We start from the raw sequence: 21,970 nt of genomic DNA, 5'->3' as shown, positions 1-21,970 counted from the left end.
GAGTGGGCGCTGAACCCAGAACTTCAGAGGCGGAAAGTAGGGCCCGTGGTGAAGCCCGTGAGCTTGGGCCACACCGGCTCTATCACTGCAAACCTTCACACTCACTTTGTGAGAAGTTTGAGACCTGCCACAGACTTATCACTAATAAGCAGACTTTCAAGTATCTGTTCACTTCCATTCATCCAACAACCCCCAAGCACTTCCACTGTGCCAAGCACAAGCTGGACGTGGGGGACAGAGCCACAGAAATGAACAAATGGGACTAAGGTCAAAGCACTAAAGAAGCGCTTCAGGATGCAGGTCCTGTAAACATGCTGCTACAGGCCTGCCTCTGTGCTGCTTTTTCAGGTGAGATAAATAATAATACATTCCTCTATCGCACGCCTAACCCACAGTTTAAAACAAAACTGATGGGACGTATCGCCCTGAATGACCACCAGTAACACACAATAAAAAAATGAGGCAAGAACCTGTGTGTCTCCAGCTTACACAGATAAGTTTACATATCACTTTAAATGAACACTCAGCAAAAACAGGTGTATAACCAAAACTAGTGAAAAGTAAATCTGCTTGGCTACTATGAACCCAAGAGCTAAACATTTAAAACTCAAAAGCTATTGGGTCAATTCCCTGAAACAATCTAACTTGTGCGATATGACAGCCATCTATCCAACAGTTAAATAAATACGGCATCACTGAAGTAACAGACCACTGTGTGTGTCCAGACAGAAATCCACCTCTGAGTGTCCAACACTTCACTTGGGCAACAGGAAGACATGACCAGGCAGTTAATAAACGCACATGTAATATAAACATTTCACAATATAAGATGCTTTTGAAATATTACCACTGACCAGCTTCTTTGCCACTGGAATAGGGCATACTTTTGAAAATGAAAACAAAAGCTCAAATTCACTGTTTTTTAAAGAAAAAAAGGTAAGCAAAAACGGTGAGCATAGCTGTTGTCTAGTATATATATGGAGAGAGACACATATATATGTCTCAATAGAGCTTTAGGCAGCCTCTTACAACCACAACAAAGAATATGTGGCCTTTTATTGACCCTAGTTTGACGGTCTGAAGAGCAACATTCTAAATTTTACATATAATTTCTTAGCATCCTCCATGAAGAAAGGTTTTCACTCAAGCGGTACCCATCTGGCAATTATACTTAACGTACTTCTTTCTACTAACTTCCTTGAGGCCAAGCATCTTTTATTTCTCTCTCAGTCCTTAGAGTTTTAGATTATGTCCTGACTGTCCTGAGCACAGACTACTTGATCGCCTAATAACCTTCTCTGTTTTTTCAAATCCTTAATGAAACACAGTCACATGATTGATACAAGATAAATATGAACACATATACTCTTACAGAAGTTCTTCCGTGGTCTGAGTTAAAACTATAGCCTATCAGAGACATAAACAAAGAATTCTTTCTGTTAAATTATTTTGACTCTATTGTTTTTCATTTAAAAAATAATTCTGGGCTTCGCTGGTGGCGCGGTGGTTGAGAATCCGCCTGCCGATGCAGGGGACGCGGGTTCGTGCCCCGGTCCGGGAGGATCCCGCGTGCCGCGGAGCGGCTGGGCCCGTGAGCCGTGGCCGCTGAGCCTGCGCGTCCGGAGCCTGTGCTCCGCAACCGGAGAGGCCGCGACAGTGAGAGGCCCGCGTTCCGCAAAAATTAAAAATAATAATAATCATCATCATCACTCTACCTGTGATATAGATCTTACCAAGACAGTTGAAAACTGGATGTATCCATCTCATACCAGCAGTCTTACTAGAGATATTTCAGTGAGTGTTTCTGGGGTTTTATTAAGTGAACAAATTACTAATCAACGAACTTTCCATGATGTCCTTGGGGTTTTCAATAAGGTATGGAAGGCTTGACTGAACGGGCATGAGGGTATAATTCATCATAAGTTCAAAACACACACCAACTAAACATCTGACTTTATCTTGCCCCCTCCAAACCCAAATGGTCGTATTTTTCCTTTTGTTAACAACAAAATAATAAAGAGCAAAAACAAGAAGCTGCTGAAGACACGAAACACATTAAGTACGACTCCTCCCAAGGAGGTTTTACTACCGGGCATCGCGTCTTTTGTTTTCATCTCCTCAGTATACACGCCCAGAAGTGTGCACAGACATACCCCCGGGCGCGCGCACACACGCACTCACACACACACACGCACACACACACTCACACACACACTCACACACGTGAAAAAAGCCAAAGTTCTCACAGAGTGGGACCCAGTGACTCACTTACCTCGTCTCAGGGTTGTAGCCTAATATGTAGAAAAATGAATCCACTCGGGCTTTAAACTCTCTAGCAGCAAATATGTCAGAAAAATGGGAGATGTTACACTTCCCTCTGAAAATAAATGAACAAAAAATGTTAGTAATGTCCTCAACGGCTTTGCAAACCATAATACTACTAGAAAAGCAGAGGTGGGGGAAGATATAACTAAACCCATGGTATTCTAAGAACATGTAGAATATGGCTACAAACTCTTTAATTATCTGTTCAGAAAAATGGGAGTCCCCCCCCCACAAAAGAAGAAAATGTCCAGTATTATATTTTTTTGTTTCATGACTGCTTTAACCTACAACTTTACAACTTAACTGCTTTTATCTCAGCCTTTTAGTCTTAGAATAAAATTAATTAAACCACAAAGACAAATTGAGGGCAGGACTGTGATGAAAGGATATTAAACTAGAAATGATGGGGAAAAACTTAAACCACAGTTACATTACTTTACCAAAAAAAAAAAAAAAAAATCCATCTAAAGTCTCTGTAAATCATCAAAGCAAAATGGGCCTTTTCTTCCTGCTACCTTACGAAAAGGAGAATGTGTAACTGTTAAATATTTTTCTTCTCTCTGAGTGTGGAAGAAATAAACTGTCTTGGAAATTAAAACCTAGAGAAATTTTTATTTTAAATATACAGATGGGTTCTAAAATACACACACACACACACACACACACACACTTCGCAAATTTTCAGGTAACATTAACTAAGTTGGAAAACGCTTTCCCATGGGAATACTAGAGCAGTAAGGTTTCCAGGTTCATCCACTAACAAAAGTTAAACCACAACATAGCTGAAAACTCTACAATACTACACAACTACTTAAGCAGCGTTTCCACACACTAAATATAAATGTCATTCACATTATACCATATGCAGCAGGACCCACCATCCCACTACACACAACTACGTACACACAGGAGCGCTGAGAGAAATTCCAGGGTTCCAAAGAAGGCAGGGAGGTTCTCAGAATTTCAACTTCCTCAGCAGTTACAGGAAGCAACTTTAACATCAACTGGAAGCCAAAGGCTATGATTAGAGTAGATGGAATTGGAGGATCAAAGGCACCTCAACAGAACCTGCAAGATGCTTCCAGGGATGGGACCTCCCACCGTGTGAGCAGGCATTCCATTCCCAGAAGGACTCCACGAGTTGGCACGTCAACACATACATGCGCTCGTTGCCAAGGTGTTAGTGAAAGAAACTGAGGGATATCAACATGGGGATGCACATTCATTCATTTCCTACCAAATTAAAAAGCAATTAAAAATCCTCCTTTCCCACAGGGCTTAAGTAACCTGTGACCAAAGCCTCAGTACTGGGCAGAAGATAAGATGAGCTGAGACAAACTCCATTTTAAAAATTAAACAAAAATACGACTGATTTCTTCAACTTCCTTTGGATACTACTGATTAGAAGAGAATGTCGGGTTACTGAGCACTTAAAATATGGCTGGTGTAAGTGAAGAGAAATGAATTTTAAATTGTATTTAATCTCAGTTAATGTATATTTAAGCAGCCACATGTAGTAGTGGCTACCATATCAAACAGCACAGATTTATATCACATTTCCATCATCGTGGCAAGTTCCGTTGGAAGCACTGATCTGTAGGTAACGAGATACAATTAAAGGAAGAAATGGACTAGGTATCAACTCTCCAGGCCTAGGACCTATCCTTCTAATATTTAACTGGAACTAAAATGAGCTTCTGGAAAAGGACAGGCAGGTAAGACAACTTTTTAGATGAACAAGGCACTCGCTCCGCAACTGATCACCCATCTATCAGAAGTGATTCATCCCTGAAGCCTAGAAGAAACAGGTAAGTCCCTTTATCGGTTAACCAGAGATAAGTACATCTGTTATACCTATCTCATAAAAGTATTAAGAAGATCAAATGAGAAGTCTATGAAACTTTGTATACTGTTCCGTGCTATGCAAAATAAATTATTTCATCATTGTCCCTTACTAAAGGAAAGCGATTCTTCCTTTATTATTCTTGTTTATTACTCAAATTTAAATCTATCCTTAAACTTGAATGATTAATCAAACATACAGAAACTCCTCTAACCCAGAATTCTAAACACAAGCACTGGAAATCAGTTATGCTTAAGACAAGGTTTCCCAGTCTCAGCAATCCTTTGTCGTTGGCAGCTATCCTGTATTTGGCAGCATCTCTGGCCTCTACAGCACAGCACCCGCCCACGTCATCGTGACCATCAAAAACACTGCCAAGATGTTCCCAGGGAAGGGCAACACACTGCTTTCGGGAAAATCCAAAGCAGTAGGGAGAGAGAAGCTACCATGTGCTAAATGACTATGAAGCTGTAATAAACAGGATTTTATCTACCACTGTGTCCTCTGTTTGCTTCCCGTTTGATTACATGAAGGGTATTGGTCTTTGTATGTTCATTTTATATCCTGCTACTCAACAAAATTTTTTAGCATTTGACAGAGCTTAATCACCGATTCTCTGAGGTCTTCCCCATATGCTAACTTTATTTGCAAATACACAATAGTTTCACTTTTTCTTTACCCTTTCTTAAGCCTCTAAGTTGCACCTCTAATACAATGAAAATGTGGAAAGTAGTGGAAACAGAGGACATCCTCACCTTGTTCCTGATCTTAGTGGAAATGCCTCCCAGGTGTTCCCATCAAATAGCTTTAGAATAACCAACCGTATCATAATCGTCGCTTTGGAGACAGGTTTCTTCCTTAGACTTAGTAACATGGTATTAGATGTTAACAGAGTCCTGAATAGTAAACCTACCTTGCATGCCTGGAATAAATCCCGGCTGGCCATAATGTATTTTTTAATAAAATACCAGAATTTCTTAAAGCATTTGATTAATTAGATCTAATGTTTTTCCTCATTAATTTCTGCTTTTATCATCATTATTTCCTTCACTGTGCTTTTGTTGTTGTTCATAACAGCTTTATTCATACTAGCCTAGATACAAACCAAATGTCCATCAACAAAGAAATGGGTAAACAAAGTATTGTATAATTTACAATGAGATTACTACACAACAACACATAGAAAAGAGCTACTGATACACAGCCCATCATGAAAAATCTCAAAAACTAAATGTTGAGTAAAAGAAGCCAGACACACAAAAAAACTACATACTGTATGATTCCATTCATATGAAGTTCTAGAACAGCAACAAGGAATTTATGGTAGGAGAAATCAAGATAGTGGTTGTTTCTGGGTGGGAAGTTTAGAGAGAACAGGAGCTGAAGGGAACTTTCTGGGATGATGAGAATATCCGATGCCTTGTTTAGTGTCAAACAAATTTGCCAAAATTTATGAAAATGTAAACTTAAAATCTGAATTTTTCTGAATATTAAAAAAAAAAAAGCATTGGGAGAAAATAAAACAACAGTCACTAGCATATAGCTGTGGCTCTTGGAAGTGTCTGTCCCTGCCGGGTACGGGGCCCGCAGCAGCAAAGCAGAGTGGAAGCCAGGGTCGACAGGGGCCGGGAGGCTGACCGTGGTTGGTTCTGACTGGCTGCTGTCCATCTCGAAATGTTTTTCATATCGCCTCTTACTGAAGAGTAGTGCTTACACTTTAAAGTAAAAGCGTGTGCATGTGGACCATTCTAAGCACTCAGTGTTTTTTCTCCAGGGCTCTCTTTTCACCACGCTCTTGCTCAAAACACTATATTATTTGACAGTGTTTGTGAAATGGAGGCAGAGAGACTGTTAAGAGAAAACTGCCATCACGCCCGCCTTGCTGCAACAGCTGCTTTCCCAGCTTCCTCAGGTTCTGCATTCCCCGTATCTTCACTGTTAACAGAAATAAGACTGAAGACAGGGAGGCACCATGTCTTAGGATCCCTTTATTCAGCAGTAACAAGCGCTTCCTGGAAAAGACTTGTTCAAGGTAGCGCTTTGTTGTGACGCCCCCCCAGCTACACCCTGGGCACTGCGCCATCTAGAGGGTCCTGTGCCTGGTGGGAGAAGGCCACCTGAAGGGGATGAAAGAGAGGAGAGAAACTCCTCAAGCAAGCAGAGAAATACACATGGAAACTGTGGCCCCGAAATTCATTCCCTTAAACTGTATCCATAATTGAGTGAGTCTTCGTACATCCCCAGACATATGCAAACCTCACAGAAACTCGTGGAGAGGGACACAAGCTCACAAAGACTGCTTACAGTAAGTAGCATGTTCGTTTACAGCTATTACTGTCACTCTTACCTGGAAATAAGGGGGAAAAAGCTTTTGAGACAGAGTCAGCATCGTGTCTATTGTAAGCCATTTGATTAATGACAGGCATAGTATCTTTTCTTTTTTAAGTTTCTTTTCTATTTCTAGTTCTTCTGTTTCTCTTGCCCTTCTGTGGGTCATTTGAACATTTTTTTAGGATTTCATCTTGATTTATTTATAGTGTTCTGAGTATCACTCCACATAGTTTTCTAGCGATTGCTCCAAGTATAACAATATACAACATTACTTCCACTGAAGCCCCTCTGCCTCTCCACTTTTTAAATTTAATTTTCTTAAATGTTTGAGAGAAATTCTTAAACACTCCTCAAAGACACAAAAGTAAGTACAAACAAATGGGAAAACACCCCCTATTCTTGGATAGGAAAACTCAACATGGCATCTCTCCAAACTTGATCTATAAATTCAAGGCAATCTTAATACAAACACCAGCTAGCTATTTTATGGAATAAAACAAGTTCTACTAATATTCATATGGAAAAACCAAATAATTAAAAGGGGGGGGAGCTAGCCCTATCAGACATTAAAACATACTATAAAGCCTCTATAATTAAGAGTGCAGTGCTAGCACATATATAGACAATAGGAAACAGAATATCAAGTTCCGAATACATATGGAACATAATATATGACAAAGGTGGCATCTCAAACCACTGAGGTAAAGACGGTAGATGGCACTGGGGCAGCTGGGTAGAATTTATCTTTAAAAAGTGGTGGAGGGCAAGGCTTTCTAACTATGACTCAAAGTCCTGAGGGAATACCTGCAACAGGCGTATTAATAACTTTTAAAAAGTGAGAGACAAAAAGACAACAACCCAAGAGAAAAGACACGAACAGACAATTCACAAAGATATAGACAAAAATATGCTCAAACTCACCCACTGTTAGCAAAATAAAGTAAAACAACACTGAGACACTATTTCTCATCTACCAATCAGATGGACAAAATTAAAAAAAAAAAAAAAACACAACACATTCTGCTGGGGAAACAGAAAGTCTCAGACATTGTTGGAGGAAACGCAAATTGGTATATGCGTTCAGAAGAGAAATCACATATGCATAAACTTCAGTTCAGCAGCCCCTCTCCTATAAATCCACCCTGAAGATACACATCCAACAATAAGGAAATACATATGCACAAGGATATTGATTACAGCATCATTTACAATTGGAACATCTTGGAAACAACCTACATGCATATACACAAGACAGCAGGTGAATAAACCACAGTACACCCACCAAACAGAGTACTATACAGCTGTGAAGGAGAATGAGCTCTATGAGTTAACATGGAGCAATTTCCAGAACATACTGCTACGTGAAAAAAAGCAAAGCACAAAAGACTATCTATAGTATGCTACCCCTCACATAAGAAAGAAGAAATTGTAAGAAAATAGACATGTATTTGCCCATTTGTGAAAAGAAAATGCAAGAAGGATAAATTAAGAAGTAAAAGGATCAGTCATCTATAGCAGGTAGGGGGGCTAAAGACTGTATCTTCTTATAGCTCTGACCCTGAGAGCCACAGCAATAGTTCACAAACCCTCCCTTACCCAGAAAATAAACAGACAGTCCAAATCAACCAAGAGGAACCAAAAACAGAATGCTAAGTCTAACAAACAATCCCTGCTATATTACAAATGAATAACACAACCACACCTAAGGAGCTACGAAAAACAGAACTGACCTGAGCAACTTTAGAAAACGGGCTCTCGCCTATACACCGTACATAAGACTAAAGACAAAAATGTAGTCAGTCAACGCGCTTCTCACAGGCACACGGGCTACAAATTCTGAAACTAAGTTCTGTGTACCGTAGACTTGGATAAAAATAAGAAATGAAAATATACTGTAAACAATAAGAACCGAGTTTTTCCACTGTGGAGAAGTAAGTTACCAGTAAAGAAAAGGGGGGGGGGGTACCATGAACCTCGTGGTTCTGCTCCGGGCCATGTGAGGACACAGGGAGGAATCGGCTTTCTGCACACCAGAAGGGGGCCCTCACCACAACTCTGGCACCCTGATCTCGGACTTCTAGCCTCCAGAACTCTGGGAAAGAAATTTCTGTTGTTTCTAAGCCACCCAGGCTGTGGTCTTTTGCTTCCAGCAGCTGTAACAAGTAAGGCATCCGTGAAATTCAAATAGGGCCTTTAGTTCAATGGTATTGTTCTAATGCTATTTCTTGTTCCTCACAACTGTACCCAAGTTACATAAGATGCTCCCACAAATGAAGACTGGGAGATGGATACATGGAAACTCAGTACTTACAACTTTTCTATGTGTCCAAAAATAGCTCCGAACAAAAGAATTTTTAAAAGACTATGACGTATTCAAGGGCAGAGAGAGCGTGTTACTCAGTTAGGTGTTCCCAGCACCTACACGGCCCTTCCCCTGTGACAAGCAGCTCAATAATGTGTTAAATGATGAATGAATAAAGAAGTAAGGGACTGACAAGTCATGGTGTCTAATGAAGTACTAAAAGCATGTATAGACAAAACAATAAAAATGCCCTAGGTCAGAGTTATTTCACATATAAAAAGAACTGTAGACTAAAGCCAGGAAATGTATCTTAAGCTGCAAAACTAAGAGCTCTGAGACTTCATGAAATCCCTTAGGGAACTTGCAGAAACTAAAGGAACTTTGTAAGTTCTAAGGAATGGTTGGGGAATTGTACCAAGACGTAATTAATCTCTTTCAATCACTACACATATGTGACGCTAGCTGCCCGTAACAAAGGAAGGAGATAAATTGATTTGCGATGGAAAAGGGGCAATTAGAAGCCCTAAAGACCTAGTTTAGGATTTCTTGGCCCTGGGCTTCCGGAAAAGTCACTCTAGAACATACTCCTATTAATATGAATTCCTAGGTAAAATGATACCTTGTAACCTGACCTACCTCGGATTTTTTTTTCCAATAGGAAGCAGATAATCAGAAGTCTAGAAAATAGCCCTCAAGCCGATGAAAGAGTCAGGATCTCCTGTCTGCCCTCCACAGCCGGTACTTGAGAATTCACTGTTACAACTGCACAGTAAACCCGAAAATGTTGTCCAGGTCACATGTTCACAGTCCAATCACAAAGCAATCGCCCTTGATCCTTTGATCATCAATAAAGTATTATCCTGAGGGTCAAAATACTATCACAGCAAACAAACTGCAAAGCTACAAACCAATTCGCTCATTCTCAGAGCATCTACAAATGGCTTCCTGAGCTGAACACTTCTCCCCACGCCTAAAGCGCTCTGAGTATCCAAACAATCCGTGCTAGAGGCCACAGAGAAATAAAATAAATGGATGCTAAGTAACTGTACCACCAATAACTTAGGACAGAATTATGTTTAATTTCACTTTTCCTTTCCTTCCTTTTATGCTTTTAAGAAACCAATTCAGATCCATGAGCAGTACGCATACCACTGAGTGTGAGATACTCTCTCTGCAAGAGGCTTTTTCATGCTCTGTGCCTTACTGGATATAAAACCAGTTCTGGGTCCTGTCACTTAGTCATGTGACTTTAAATAAATTTGTTAAAAAGGTGGCACAAAGGTTAACAAACTTGACCTTGGTCACAAAACCATGTGGTAAAGCCAGGATTCAAGCTGAAGCCTTCCAATTTCAATCTGGAGCTTTTTCTTTTGTACCAGGGTCAGCCAAAAATACTTAACCTGGGAACAAGGAGAACTCAAAAATACTCCACTCAAGATACTAACACAGTATTATTATATGGTTACTGATGAACGTAACGAAGAAAAGAAAACAGTTGTAGGAGCTTAGCTCGAAAGGCAGGAATGAGGGACAGCCAAAGCAAGAATTCAAAAACCGCAGCAGAGCAGTAATGCTGGACCCTCAACGCATATATCTACAACCCTGAAGATCCCACCATCTCTTCTAGGAATAAATTTGGTCTGGGTAGGGAAATGCTACTATCTCAATTTACACAGAGAGGCTGCCGAGGAGTTCTGTTTTCCTTTTGATTCATGATGGCTAAAGGACAAAGCTCTCTCTTCCTTTATAGCCCAACCCTAGCACCAGCTTGAAAGAGAAAGTTATATACGGTTTCCTCCGCAGTGAATGGAATGGCAAGAGCCCCTCGGGCTGCTGAGAGCGGAAAGAAGCGGCACCACTGACACTTTGATCTCTGAGAAGAACGGGGCGAAGCACTAACACTATCTGTCTTTTTCTTTCTTTTCCGTCCTCCATGTTTTTTTCAGTACATTCATTTGATCCTCTTTCATGTGCCTACGGACTATTTTATTTGTCCTCTTTCAAAACTGAATTTATTTTTGGCAGTATGACTTTATATCTGTGGAGAAAGAAAAAAATCCTTTCTTGGATAAATGGTGAAGGAAAAAGTAGGAAGAAAAATGAAAGCCTAACCCCAACCCCCAAACTTTAAAATTAAAGTAATCTAGCTTCAGTGAAGAGGCGAGGAATAGGTAGAGATTCCTGGGGGCGCTGCTGTTCAGCTCTGCCTTCATCGGAGATGATCTCACAGTGAAGCACTCTGAGAGCCAGGAGCGACTCCTAAGCAACAGCAAGAGGCCCCCAGATGAGCCCCCGAGGCCAGCAAACGACAACGCACCCATAAGGATCGCTGAGCAGCTACGAGGCCAGATCACCAGGAACCACGCGGTCACGTCCATCCGATGTCTTCGAAAAAAAACCCAACGGTCAAGTCACACAAGAGATGCTCTATTTGAAGATGACAAAGTCAAACTGAAGATGACAGCTTTATAAAATCACTGTCTGACCACTTTAAAGAAAACACCACAGGAGGAAAAAAACTAATCAATAAGGGTGCTGGTCACATATACAGCGAAAAGAAGATAAGGAATCACCACTTTAGCACTCCAGCTCTTTGGTGGTCAGTGAAGAGACAGTGACCTGTACGGTTACAGAAGACACCTGACTGTAAACCTAGCGAAAGTAAATTCATCCGGTCCAGCTAGAATTACCTGGGACAACCCGTTCTGAGAATGCTAAAACAGTACAAAATGACTCTACAAACCTAAACAGTCTCTGATCAATATTCAAATACATTCACTTTAAGCAAATATATCAAAATCTGTTGAATGACCACAGTTACATATCTCACATATTTACTTAACTTCAGCTCTAAATTGCTTAAAAATCATTCACCTCAACCAATGAAATAAGATGGGGGGCGGGGCAGCATGCAAAGCAGATAAGAAATAATCCCCGGATCAAGTCAATTGTCTTGGCTAACAATTTAATGGTTCCATCAATCTATCCAACCTTCCGTAAACTTGCTTTGTTGAGCGTGCAAGTTTAAGGTTGGAAAGCCACCGCCAAGAAGACATGAGAAGCTCGGGGGAATTTTGGAAGAAGTTTATAAAACACTACAGGAATTCTCTAAGTGTATCTAAAGTCCTGTAAGAAGCCAAATCTAACCACATACACGCCTCCCCTTACAGCGGGGCTTGGCAGACTACAGTCTGCAAGCCAAATCTGGCCCACCACCTGCTCTTGTACAGCCTGAGAACTAAGAATGGTTCTCCCATTTTTAAATGGCTAAAAAATAAATCAAAAGAAGAGTCATATCTCCTGACGTGTGGAAATTAAATGAAATTCAAATTTCAGTGTCCTCAAGTAAAGTTCTATTGGCACACTGCCACCTCATTTATTTACATGTTGCTTGTGGCTCTTGTACTACAATGGCTGAGCTGAACAGTTGCAACAGAGACCATGAAAAATTATCTGACCCAAAAAGTTTGCCAAAAACCTGCCCTATATTAAAAGTTGTTACTAATTTGCCTTCAAATAACTGGCTTTAGCTATGTAGCTTTGCACAAGAGACTCCAGATGGTTTTACTGAATACCATCTGAGCAATATAATAGAGAAATTATTGTATCTCATTGTAGTTAAGCTAAAAGCCAGCAAATCCCTATGACTTCCCCCCACCCCCAGCCCCGCTGCGTTGGGTCTTCATTGCTGCACGTGGGCTTTCTCTAGTTGCGGCGAGCGGGGGCTGCTCTTCCTTGCAGTGCGCGGGCTTCTCATTTTGGTGGCTTCTCTTGTTGCGGAGCAGGGCTCTAAGGCATGCAGGCTTCTGGAGTTGTGGCACATGGGCTCAGTAGTTGTGGCTCGCGGGCTCTAGAGCGCAGGCTCAGTAGTTGTGGTACACACACAGGCTTAGTTGCTGCATGGCATGTGGGATCTTCCGGGACCAGGGATCGAACCCGTGTCCCCTGCATTGGCAGGTGGATTCCTAACCACTGCACCACCAGGGAAGTCCCCCTATGACATTTTTTTAAACCATGTTCTTTAACAGAGAAAGTGATTCTTTCACCATTTTGTTATTTCCAGTGGGGAAAAAGGTGTAAGAGAATCACTTGTCCTTACCTCCTTTACCACCTAAGAAGCCCAAGTCTTCCCCTCGTAAACAAAATATACCAGAGTAACTAGCTATCTTTTTCCTGAAAGGGACAGAAACTACCAGAGGGTGTGAAGCAGAGGCTCACGGTCACTTTTTGGCATTATTACCTAACACATTAGGCAAGCGGCAATGTTACCTCAGAATAAAATCTTCTATATGTTCTCCCTACTCCCAAGCTTTTTAGTAGTACACTCTTTGTACACACAGAAATTTAAAAGTATACAGGGCAATGAGAATTCCTATGAACTTTGCCTAGATTTTCCTACAATTACATGCTGCCATATTTGTTTCATCCATTTTCTTAAATCTAACTTGGCAGTGACTGAATCTTCAGGAAATAATCTGTATAACACCCCACCCTAAATACTTCAGCAACGAGTTTTCAAGGAAATAAAATAGAAAACTCTAGAGAGGGTGTAAAATAAAAAAAGAAAAAAGTGTTTTTTCCCTCTCACACAGATTAGTGAAGACAGAGGCAAAAGCTCTGAGACCCCAACAACCCACACAGCTAACACCGGAGTGTCCGCTTGCTGAGGCCACAGGGGTCGTGTGATTGATATCACGATTATCAGGCGAGATCTAGGCAGCTTAGACTCTCTACCTACAGTGGCCTCTGACTTCTCCTTCACAGAAGGACCACACATCTCTGGCACTTACCTAAGGGCAGCAGCGTGGTAAGTGTCAACGTAATCAGAAATGAAGAGCTCTCGGTTCTTGATAACTGGGTCTGTTATGACAAGTTCTCTTCCAGAGTCTGTCACCAAAAAAAAAAAAAAAAGTTAATTAGGAGGATATTATAATTGAGTTTCTAAAAAAGATTAGGAAAATTTCACAAAATTTTTCTTTCAGGTTCACTTCCCACTATAAAAAGCACAATAAATAACCAGGCCTGTCAGCGAAACAGAGAAGAGGAATAACATACAGCAGGAATAACGGAGCAAGCGTCCTGTGGGATGTGTTTTTGCCCTTTATTAAGTCCCCACAGTTTGCTGAAATGCATTCAGCAGAAAATGGAAAAAGAAAACAGCTATCACATTTTAGCAACTTGTAAACTACTAAAATTTTCAGTGATCCTGTGCATCTGGTATTTTATTGCTAAATATTCCAGGATGGAGTGAAATCACACTGTTTCAAGTTGAAAAGAATAACCAAGTTATTATTTTCAATAAAGAACCATCATTTAACTGTTTTAACAGAAATTTAATAGTTTCAAAAAAGAAAAAACTGGTAAAATATAAAAGAACATTATTCTTCAAAACTGTTTTCACATTACTGCATTCACAGGCCTGACTTCTAATGTGAACTTTATTAATTAAAAAAAAAAAGAAAGAAAACTGTTTTTGACTACTGGTTTGTTGACTCAAAACCTGTCCCCAAAGGCAGAGTGAAGGAGCGAGACAAGCACAGTCATCCGGGCCAGAGAGAGGGGCATCCCCGCCCCAGGGGTCTCCACTCAGAAGACGATTAGCCTCAGCAACTCCTTTAGCACCTCTAAGCCTCGATTTCCTGATCTGGAAGTGGGGAGTGACAACCCCGAACTCATATAATTAATGTGTAACAGATGTGAATCAGCTAGAATGAGGTCTAGCACCTCAAAAAAAAAAAAAAAATCAATAAAAGGAAGCTATTAGACATCTGAACAAACGTTAATATACACTTCATGTACATATCTCACGTGTCAATAAAGTTACTGGGTAGAAAGTACAATGCCAGAGGAAGAAAAAAATAAAAGATTCTCTGAACTACCTTCCTATTGTTCTAAAAGTCACTACTCAAGCTAAATTTCAAAATCTTCAGGAAAGCTTTGCTTTGAAAACTGAAGTTCACGACCCTGACGTTCAACAGTACAGATTATTAAAAAAGAAACAAAATACAATTCTATAGGGTTTTCAGTGTCATTAGTTCAGCATTGGGTGAGAAAAAGGAATAAAAAGATGAAGCTACTTTTATTTCCAAAGAAGATCTATCACTACTCCTAGTTTAAGGGAAAGATGCTACTAGCACATGATCAAGCTGTTTCTCTTTTAAGGCAGAAATAGTGAAAGAACTCAGGAAAAAAAAAAAAAAAAAAAAACATTCCAGTAATGTCTTTATTGATAAAAAGCTTTTTCAGTGAAAAATTTTCATAGTGGTTATCTCCATTTAATGAATGTTTTTACAAAGAACTTTGCCCACAGCTAAGAAAGTGTAAGAATCAAACCAGAAGGACATATTTACCATTTTCGTTATGTCGATCCTGAACCAAATGCTGATACACAGAATCTGGAACTTCAGACTGACGGTAGTACCATTTGACGTTCATGAGTAGGTGGTCCCTCTTACTCTGAAAAGGAAAATCTAACAGCGTTAGGAACAGGATTTCGGGTGCCCACAGGTGCATATACCATACCCATGATCAAAAGCCCCTGGAAACAGGTGGACAGGCAGAGAAGGAGACACACGATTACCACCAGGACCACAACAGTACGTTAGTCGATGATGAGGTCAGTTTTCATTTTTCTAAAAAGCCCCACAGCCACAACGCCTCTCTGACTCTATCCCTCAAAGTTGCTTATTTCAGGAAACAAAGGAAAACAAACTTGAATCTATAAATCTCCCCAGTTTGATGAACTAATTCATTCAATATTATGGTTTTTTATTTAGCACTAACTACTCAGTACACTGCATGAATACATCCTCCTTCTATATGAAGCTCTAGTTGTCTTGGTAAATATTTAGAAACCGTTTCAGCCACTGTCAAGGCCACTGAGGGAAGGAGCTTTTCCTGCTACTTCACTGCCACTTATGCTCTTGGCAAACTAACCCAGCAAACCATGGGCACTGAGGCAGGTACTGTGAGTCCACGGAGCACGGATCCTGTCTCATTTATCTCTGAATTTCCCAAGAAGAGAACACCTTGGACGTGAATATTTATGAACAATAAAGAGTTCTATGATGATCAGGGTCCCATAAATGCTTGTGAGACACTTAACCATCTTATCCCTACAAGTTAATTTTGTTCCTAGTTCATTCGAAGAATAAAGGGTCAAATACTGCCTTTCCACTCGAAGGCTATGGGGCTAGGGCTTGAGGGGACCATCTCTGTGCACCTGGTCATGAAGTATCTCAATGTGGCAGTGCACTAAGGCTTCCCAGGGCCTCAGAAAATCCTTCCCAACCCAGCTGAGGGCCGTAAGGGACTTGCCCAAGGTGAGTGCAATACCACTCCTCTTAACAGCTTCTACCTTCTCATCACAAGTCAGTGGGTCAGAGATGCATGAGAGCTAAAATTCGAGAAACGCCTCATGTTTATTTTTATTATTATTATTTTTGGTACGCGGGCCTCTCACTGTTGCGGCCTCTCCCGTTGCGGAGCACAGGCTCCGGACGCGCAGGCTCAGCGGCCACGGCTCACGGGCCCAGCCGCTCCGCGCAGCATGTGGGATCCTCCCGGACCGGGGCACGAACCCGTGTCCCTTGCGTCGCAGCCGTACTCTCAACCACTGCGCCACCAGGGAAGCCCCGCGCCTCATGTTTGTAAGGGAGATGGCCAAATCCTAAAGTATGTCAAAGAAGCCTTCTCTACTGAAGCAAGATGCTTGATGCTTACATGAGAGGTTGCACAAAGCCTTCACTAAAAGACCAGGAAGGCTCAAGAATATTTTTGCTAAAACACGTAAGCCATTCCAAGAACCAGAAAGAAAGCAACTGCCAAAAGTCTTGACTGAACTCAAATGTGAAGAAGTGCTATTCCAAAGGAAATACCATACATACTACGATTCTTACTTTTGCAAGTAACTGTCAAATATAGGGCATCATAACTGGTTTGAATAAAAGAGATTGCATACAAAGAACAATCCTACAAAACAGGTACTTTTTAGTTTTTATCAATTTTGCACTTTTATATTCTACACTGTTTCTACTGAGGGTGGGAAAAAAAGGACAAATCAGTATGCTGCATATAAGGAATACACTTTATACACAGTATAGGAGTTTACAGACAGAGCAGTTACTTCCGGCAAGGGATTATGGAGGAAAGAACATCTGACCTGGGGAAAAATGGGAAATATTTCAATGAAATTTTTTCTAGGCAAAGGAGGAGACCTGAGAAATACACAAAGATAGAGAAAGTACAAGACGTATATAAGACACACGCACGTGGCCCATCTGCGTGCAGCACAGGAAAACATTCTGCACGGCGGTGAGGGGAAGCTGAATCCTAGCTGGAGTTTGGCCTTCAGTGGCTTTTAACTCTCTGGGACAAATGGGGTCTTCTATCTGCACTGCCGACCGAAGCCACAGGCACTGAGGTGCAAAACCCCAGGCCGTGGGAGAGCAGCGAGAGGGCTGCAGTATCTTCCGGCGGCAGGATGATAAAGAGCAAGACCAGGGTGAGAGCGCTCATCAGGGAAAGGAGGAGACACAGCAGCGGAAGGGCAGGGCCGCTTTGGCAGTACTGGGGATAAACCCGGTTAAGTAAATACACCGTCCGATGCAGGGCTTCCCAACCGAGAAACCACCGACAGCTGGTCCAGATAAGTCTGTTGCGGGGGCCTATACCCCGCGCAACTGTTGGATGCGCAGAGCAGCATCCCTGGCCTTCAACCACTGATGCCGGCGACACTCCCCCGTCACTGTGACCTCCAAAAATGTCTTCAAATACCGCCAAATGTCCCCTTCGGGTACAAAACACTCCCGGTTGAAAACCAACGGTCTAACAGTTTCCTCTTTAAGGAAAGCTAAACCAGAATGGTAAGACTGAACTCTAATTCAAGCACTGCTGGGCTGGGCTGGCAAGTACAGGAAAGTCGGTCATGGTTCAAATCCCAAGTCCATCACCTCCCTGTTACATGACTCTGAGCACTTTCCTAAGATTTTCTGAGTCTCCCCTTTTCTGAAAAACAGGATTGTCGAAACCTACCTAAAAGGACTCATGATAAAAACGAAAAGATGGAAAAGCATCTGTAACTGAGCAGGAACTCGAAAGACTATCGCTTTCTCTCTGTTAGCAGGTGACTCTAACCAGTGCTTCACAGAAAACTTCAAGAACTTTGCTGAGAATTGTAGGAGTGATATCTTCTCCAGAAGGTGGTTTCTTTCAGGAGATGATAGTGATGTCTAGTCACTGAGCTACTAATGGATGCTTCAACACTCACAGCACAAAGGAATTCAGATCTACTAGCAGTCCTAGCAACAGTGTTCTAAAATTTATACTTTTACGTACTTCTGTAACACATCTAAGATGTATGAACACCAAATGACCAGACAAAGATACTATGAAAAAAGAAAATTACAGGCCAATACCTTTGATTCCTATAGATGCAGAAATTCTCAACAAAATATTAGCCAACCAAATCCAACAACACATAAAAAAGATCATACACCAGGACCGAGCTGGATTCCTCCCAAGTTCACAAGGATGGCTCAACATACACAAATCAATCAATGTGATACACCACATTAACAAAAGAAAAGAGGAAGACCACGTGACCATCTCAAAAGACGCAGAAAAGGCGTAAGATGTCTGAAAACGTGAAGGCCAACAGAAATAACCTTTAAAGGTACTGTAATCACACAATGTCGATTTTTCAGAACCAAGCCAGTGATTCAGGTGACGTTTTGAGGTACAATACCTACGTTATCTTCTGACCCACGCACACTTAATGAATCCACCCACACACAATTACCACTCTAGCTCGTTTGTACCTAGATTTACCACTCCTATTATCAGCCTTTGCAAAGGGAGTTGAAAGCCTACTGGCTTTCCTAATGCAATGCTACCCAACAACCAGGGAGTGGCGGCATTGTGTTTAAAAAAAAAAAAAAAAAAAAAGCCTCCAGATTCTGAATTCCACACGTGGCCAAGGCAGGCAGGCTCAGTGTAATAAGCAAAAGTGCGGAACGAATGTAAGTAGCTCTAATGGACACAATCTTCCCAAGTAGGCCAGGAATTTAGCTAAAGATTAAATGTCTATAAAGGGAGGCACCGTGTTGTTTCAGAGGCACTGGCCTAAAATCAGGTAATCTAGGACTTTGGTACTGTCCGCAATCACCAGCTAGCTGGGGGCGACCTTAGTGAACTCACCCAGCCATCTGACAAGTGAGGGACAGAACAAGATGATTTCTATGGTCTGGTTCCATCTTACATGCCTATGTTTAGATTTCTTCCCCAGACTTAACCAAGTCGATAAAATAGGACTGGGAGAGCACCCTCCTGTTTTCTCTGTATCCCACAACGGCATTAGCTCACACTGCCGTCCTAAGGAGTTTCAGGAACGAAAACGTCATCTTCCCTGGAAGCCGCCTGCTACGCGCTGAGGAACCGCAAAAGGGAGCAGAGGGCAGCCCCTCTCCCGGTGCTCGCTCCCGCAGCCGTCCATCACGGGCAACCTTCACCTTCTTTACACTTTTCACTAGGCTAAGACTTCTGCCCAAAGTCACAGAAAACTCAAGGCAGACGTGAACTTAGAGATCATCTGATTCAACCCAAACCACCTGGGTTTGGGGCCGATTACCTCTCCAAGCCTCAATTTTCTCATATATAAAATGAGGAAAAATAATAGTCTATACCTCATTAGGTCATGAGGATTAAATAAATGAATATAAGTAGAGTGGACTGGCTCTCAATAAATGCTGGATAGCACTATCACTGTTTTACAGATGAAGAGAGGAGTTAAGCTGTATCAAGAGGCTGGTTATAAATTTTGCTTTTCTCAGATCCAAAATTATGCTCATAATAGCAATACAAAAGTTAATCCAGTAGCAAATTAGAAGGAACGTTTCTTCACTTGTGCAACAAGTCAAGAAGCATATCAAAGTATTTCTAACAAATATGCCTCATTATTGACTAGTGATATAATTGGACAACTGCATAAAGGTCAAAGTGGTTATATATGACACATTTTATTTTTTTTTTTTTTTGGGGGGTGTGTGTGTGTTACGCAGGCCTCTCACTGTCGTGGCCTCTCCCGCTGCGGAGCACAGGCTCCAGACGCGCGGGCGCAGCGGCCACGGCTCACGGGCCCAGCCGCTCCGCGGCACGTGGGATCTTCCCGGACCTGGGCACGAACCCGTGTCCCCCGCATCGGCAGGTGGACTCTCAACCGCTGCGCCACCAGGGAAGCCCAAATGACACATTTTAAACACAATGCTGAATGAAGAAGGAAAGCGGTGAAAAGCTTCCCATGTGAAGGCGTCCTGGGGTGTGTTTCTGAACACAGAGAAGAGCCCGCTGGGAAGTAAATATTTCCCACCACTTTTTCTTTAAGGAGAGACTGATCTGACTGCTTCCAGGTGGTAGGATGCACCAGCATTAAGAGAAAAGCACCAAACCAATCTGCTTACAGTAAGGTTCCACAGGCCCTGTGCAAAAAAGGAGACGAGCTGATTCTGGGTTGAATTATGGACTTGTCCACATCCCTGGGCCCAAATTTCTTGAAGTAAGGGATGAATGCAAATTTAGGGAAATAAAGAGTTTAACAGAGGACAAATCCCATCACCACCTGGCTTTAGAAAAGACAGCTTAATGGTAGTTGTTCAGCAGCAGAATACAGAAGGTTTCCAGATATGTGCATATGTCAGGCAATAGGCTGAGAATTAATGAATTAAAAAGTCAAAACTGAAATTAAACATTGAGAATAAGATAACTGAGAAAGGCAGACTAGAGGGAGAGGGAGGCAACAGAGACCAGAAAGGAAAACAGGAGGCTGCTGCTGAGGGACACCGGTTTACTCCGTCAAGAGCGCACACCTCAACTACCCCAAGTACAAATATACAAGATCCAGGGCCGAGAAGTCAATATCCCTTCCCAGAGATCGTTCATGATTATTAATATGGTACTTTCATTGATTTTAAATAGCCAATCTGTGTCCTTCCTAGGACCAGTCTTAATTATCTTCCTCTGGGGAAACATTTTTACACAATATAAAAAAATAAAAGAAGTGCAGGGGCGCAGGGGTGGGGGGTGGGGGTGAGGACAGGAGTTCACTAATGACCAAGTAGACAAGTGCAGAGATTACCTCTTCAATGGTCTTTATTCCCAACCAGAATGGGAACAACAATAATTGTATACTCACCCTGCATTACAGAAGAAGGACCTTCTTTGCTCCATCAATCACCTACCAGGCCTTGCCAGATTATCAGGGCTCCTAAAGCCCTCCAAACGGGTCATTCTAGTCCCCCCACTGTTATGCAATGTGACAGAAGGATCAGGGCCAAAGACAACCCAACTAGGATATGAACGTGGATATCACCACATGAACGATTTTGCAAAGTCAAAATAATCTGCTAGAGATAACACAGAACTTCCTTCAAATTCGTAACTGCTTAGTTCCTGGGAGCGCACGTTTCAAATAATGGAAGATCTAGATTCAGAGTCAGGTGACATCAGACCAAAATTCTTGCTTTATAAAGCCAAAATGGCCAGCCAGGTTTTTGCAGAAATTTGGGAAATAGAAGTAGCTAACATTTGTATACAGTATGGCTTAAGAAGATTCCCTTTGGGGAAACAAAATGGTGAAAACAAGGTTAAGAGTTACCCTTCCAGTGTGCTGCATGGCTGTTTTGAAGTGGTATTTCAACCCTGCTGAGTCTACCTCCCCCCACAGAGTGATGCCTGTTGGGAAGGTCACCCTCAAAAAGACCTTGGGGGCACAGTCTCAGTGGCTTCAACCATCCCTGACTCTGGGGGAGGGGACTAGGGACAGACAGTGGGGTCCAAGATTACTAGTCTTCAAAGGCCAAGTATAACTCCAGGCATGTACACAGGGGAATCAATCTAAAGGATAAGCTTTCGGCACTTCCCTGGTGGCGCGGTAGTTAAGAATCCGCCTGCCGATGCAGGGGACACGGGTTCGAGCCCCGGCCCGGGAAGATCCCGCATGCCGCGGAGCAACTAAGCCCGTGCGCCACAGCTACTCAGCCTGCGCTCTAGAGCCCGCGAGCCACAACTCCTGAAGCCCGCGTACCTAGAGTCCGTGCTCCGCAACAAGAGAAGCCACTGCAGTAAGAAGGCCGCACACCGCAACGAAGAGTAGCCCCTGCTCGCCGCAGCTAAAG

At 42.1% G+C, this 21,970-nt stretch overlaps 1 protein-coding gene across 7 annotated transcripts in view; it reads right to left on the bottom strand.

Moving 5' to 3' along the window:
- Positions 1-21,970, bottom strand: part of RERE (arginine-glutamic acid dipeptide repeats) — a 418,432-nt gene that overhangs the window by 161,301 nt on the left and 235,161 nt on the right. For all 7 annotated transcript variants that reach the window (XM_067018162.1, XM_067018153.1, XM_067018161.1 and 4 more), the window contains 3 exons: positions 15,152-15,257; positions 13,592-13,688; positions 2,273-2,377 (listed from right to left, as the gene is read on the bottom strand). In XM_067018162.1, the coding sequence (XP_066874263.1) occupies positions 2,273-2,377; positions 13,592-13,688; positions 15,152-15,257 (308 nt within the window). The remainder of the gene's footprint in view (positions 1-2,272; positions 2,378-13,591; positions 13,689-15,151; positions 15,258-21,970) is intronic.

This window comes from Kogia breviceps, chromosome 1 (assembly GCF_026419965.1).
Source record: "Kogia breviceps isolate mKogBre1 chromosome 1, mKogBre1 haplotype 1, whole genome shotgun sequence".
NCBI lineage: Eukaryota > Metazoa > Chordata > Mammalia > Artiodactyla > Physeteridae > Kogia > Kogia breviceps.
This window is presented reverse-complemented; position numbering and strand designations above follow the sequence as displayed.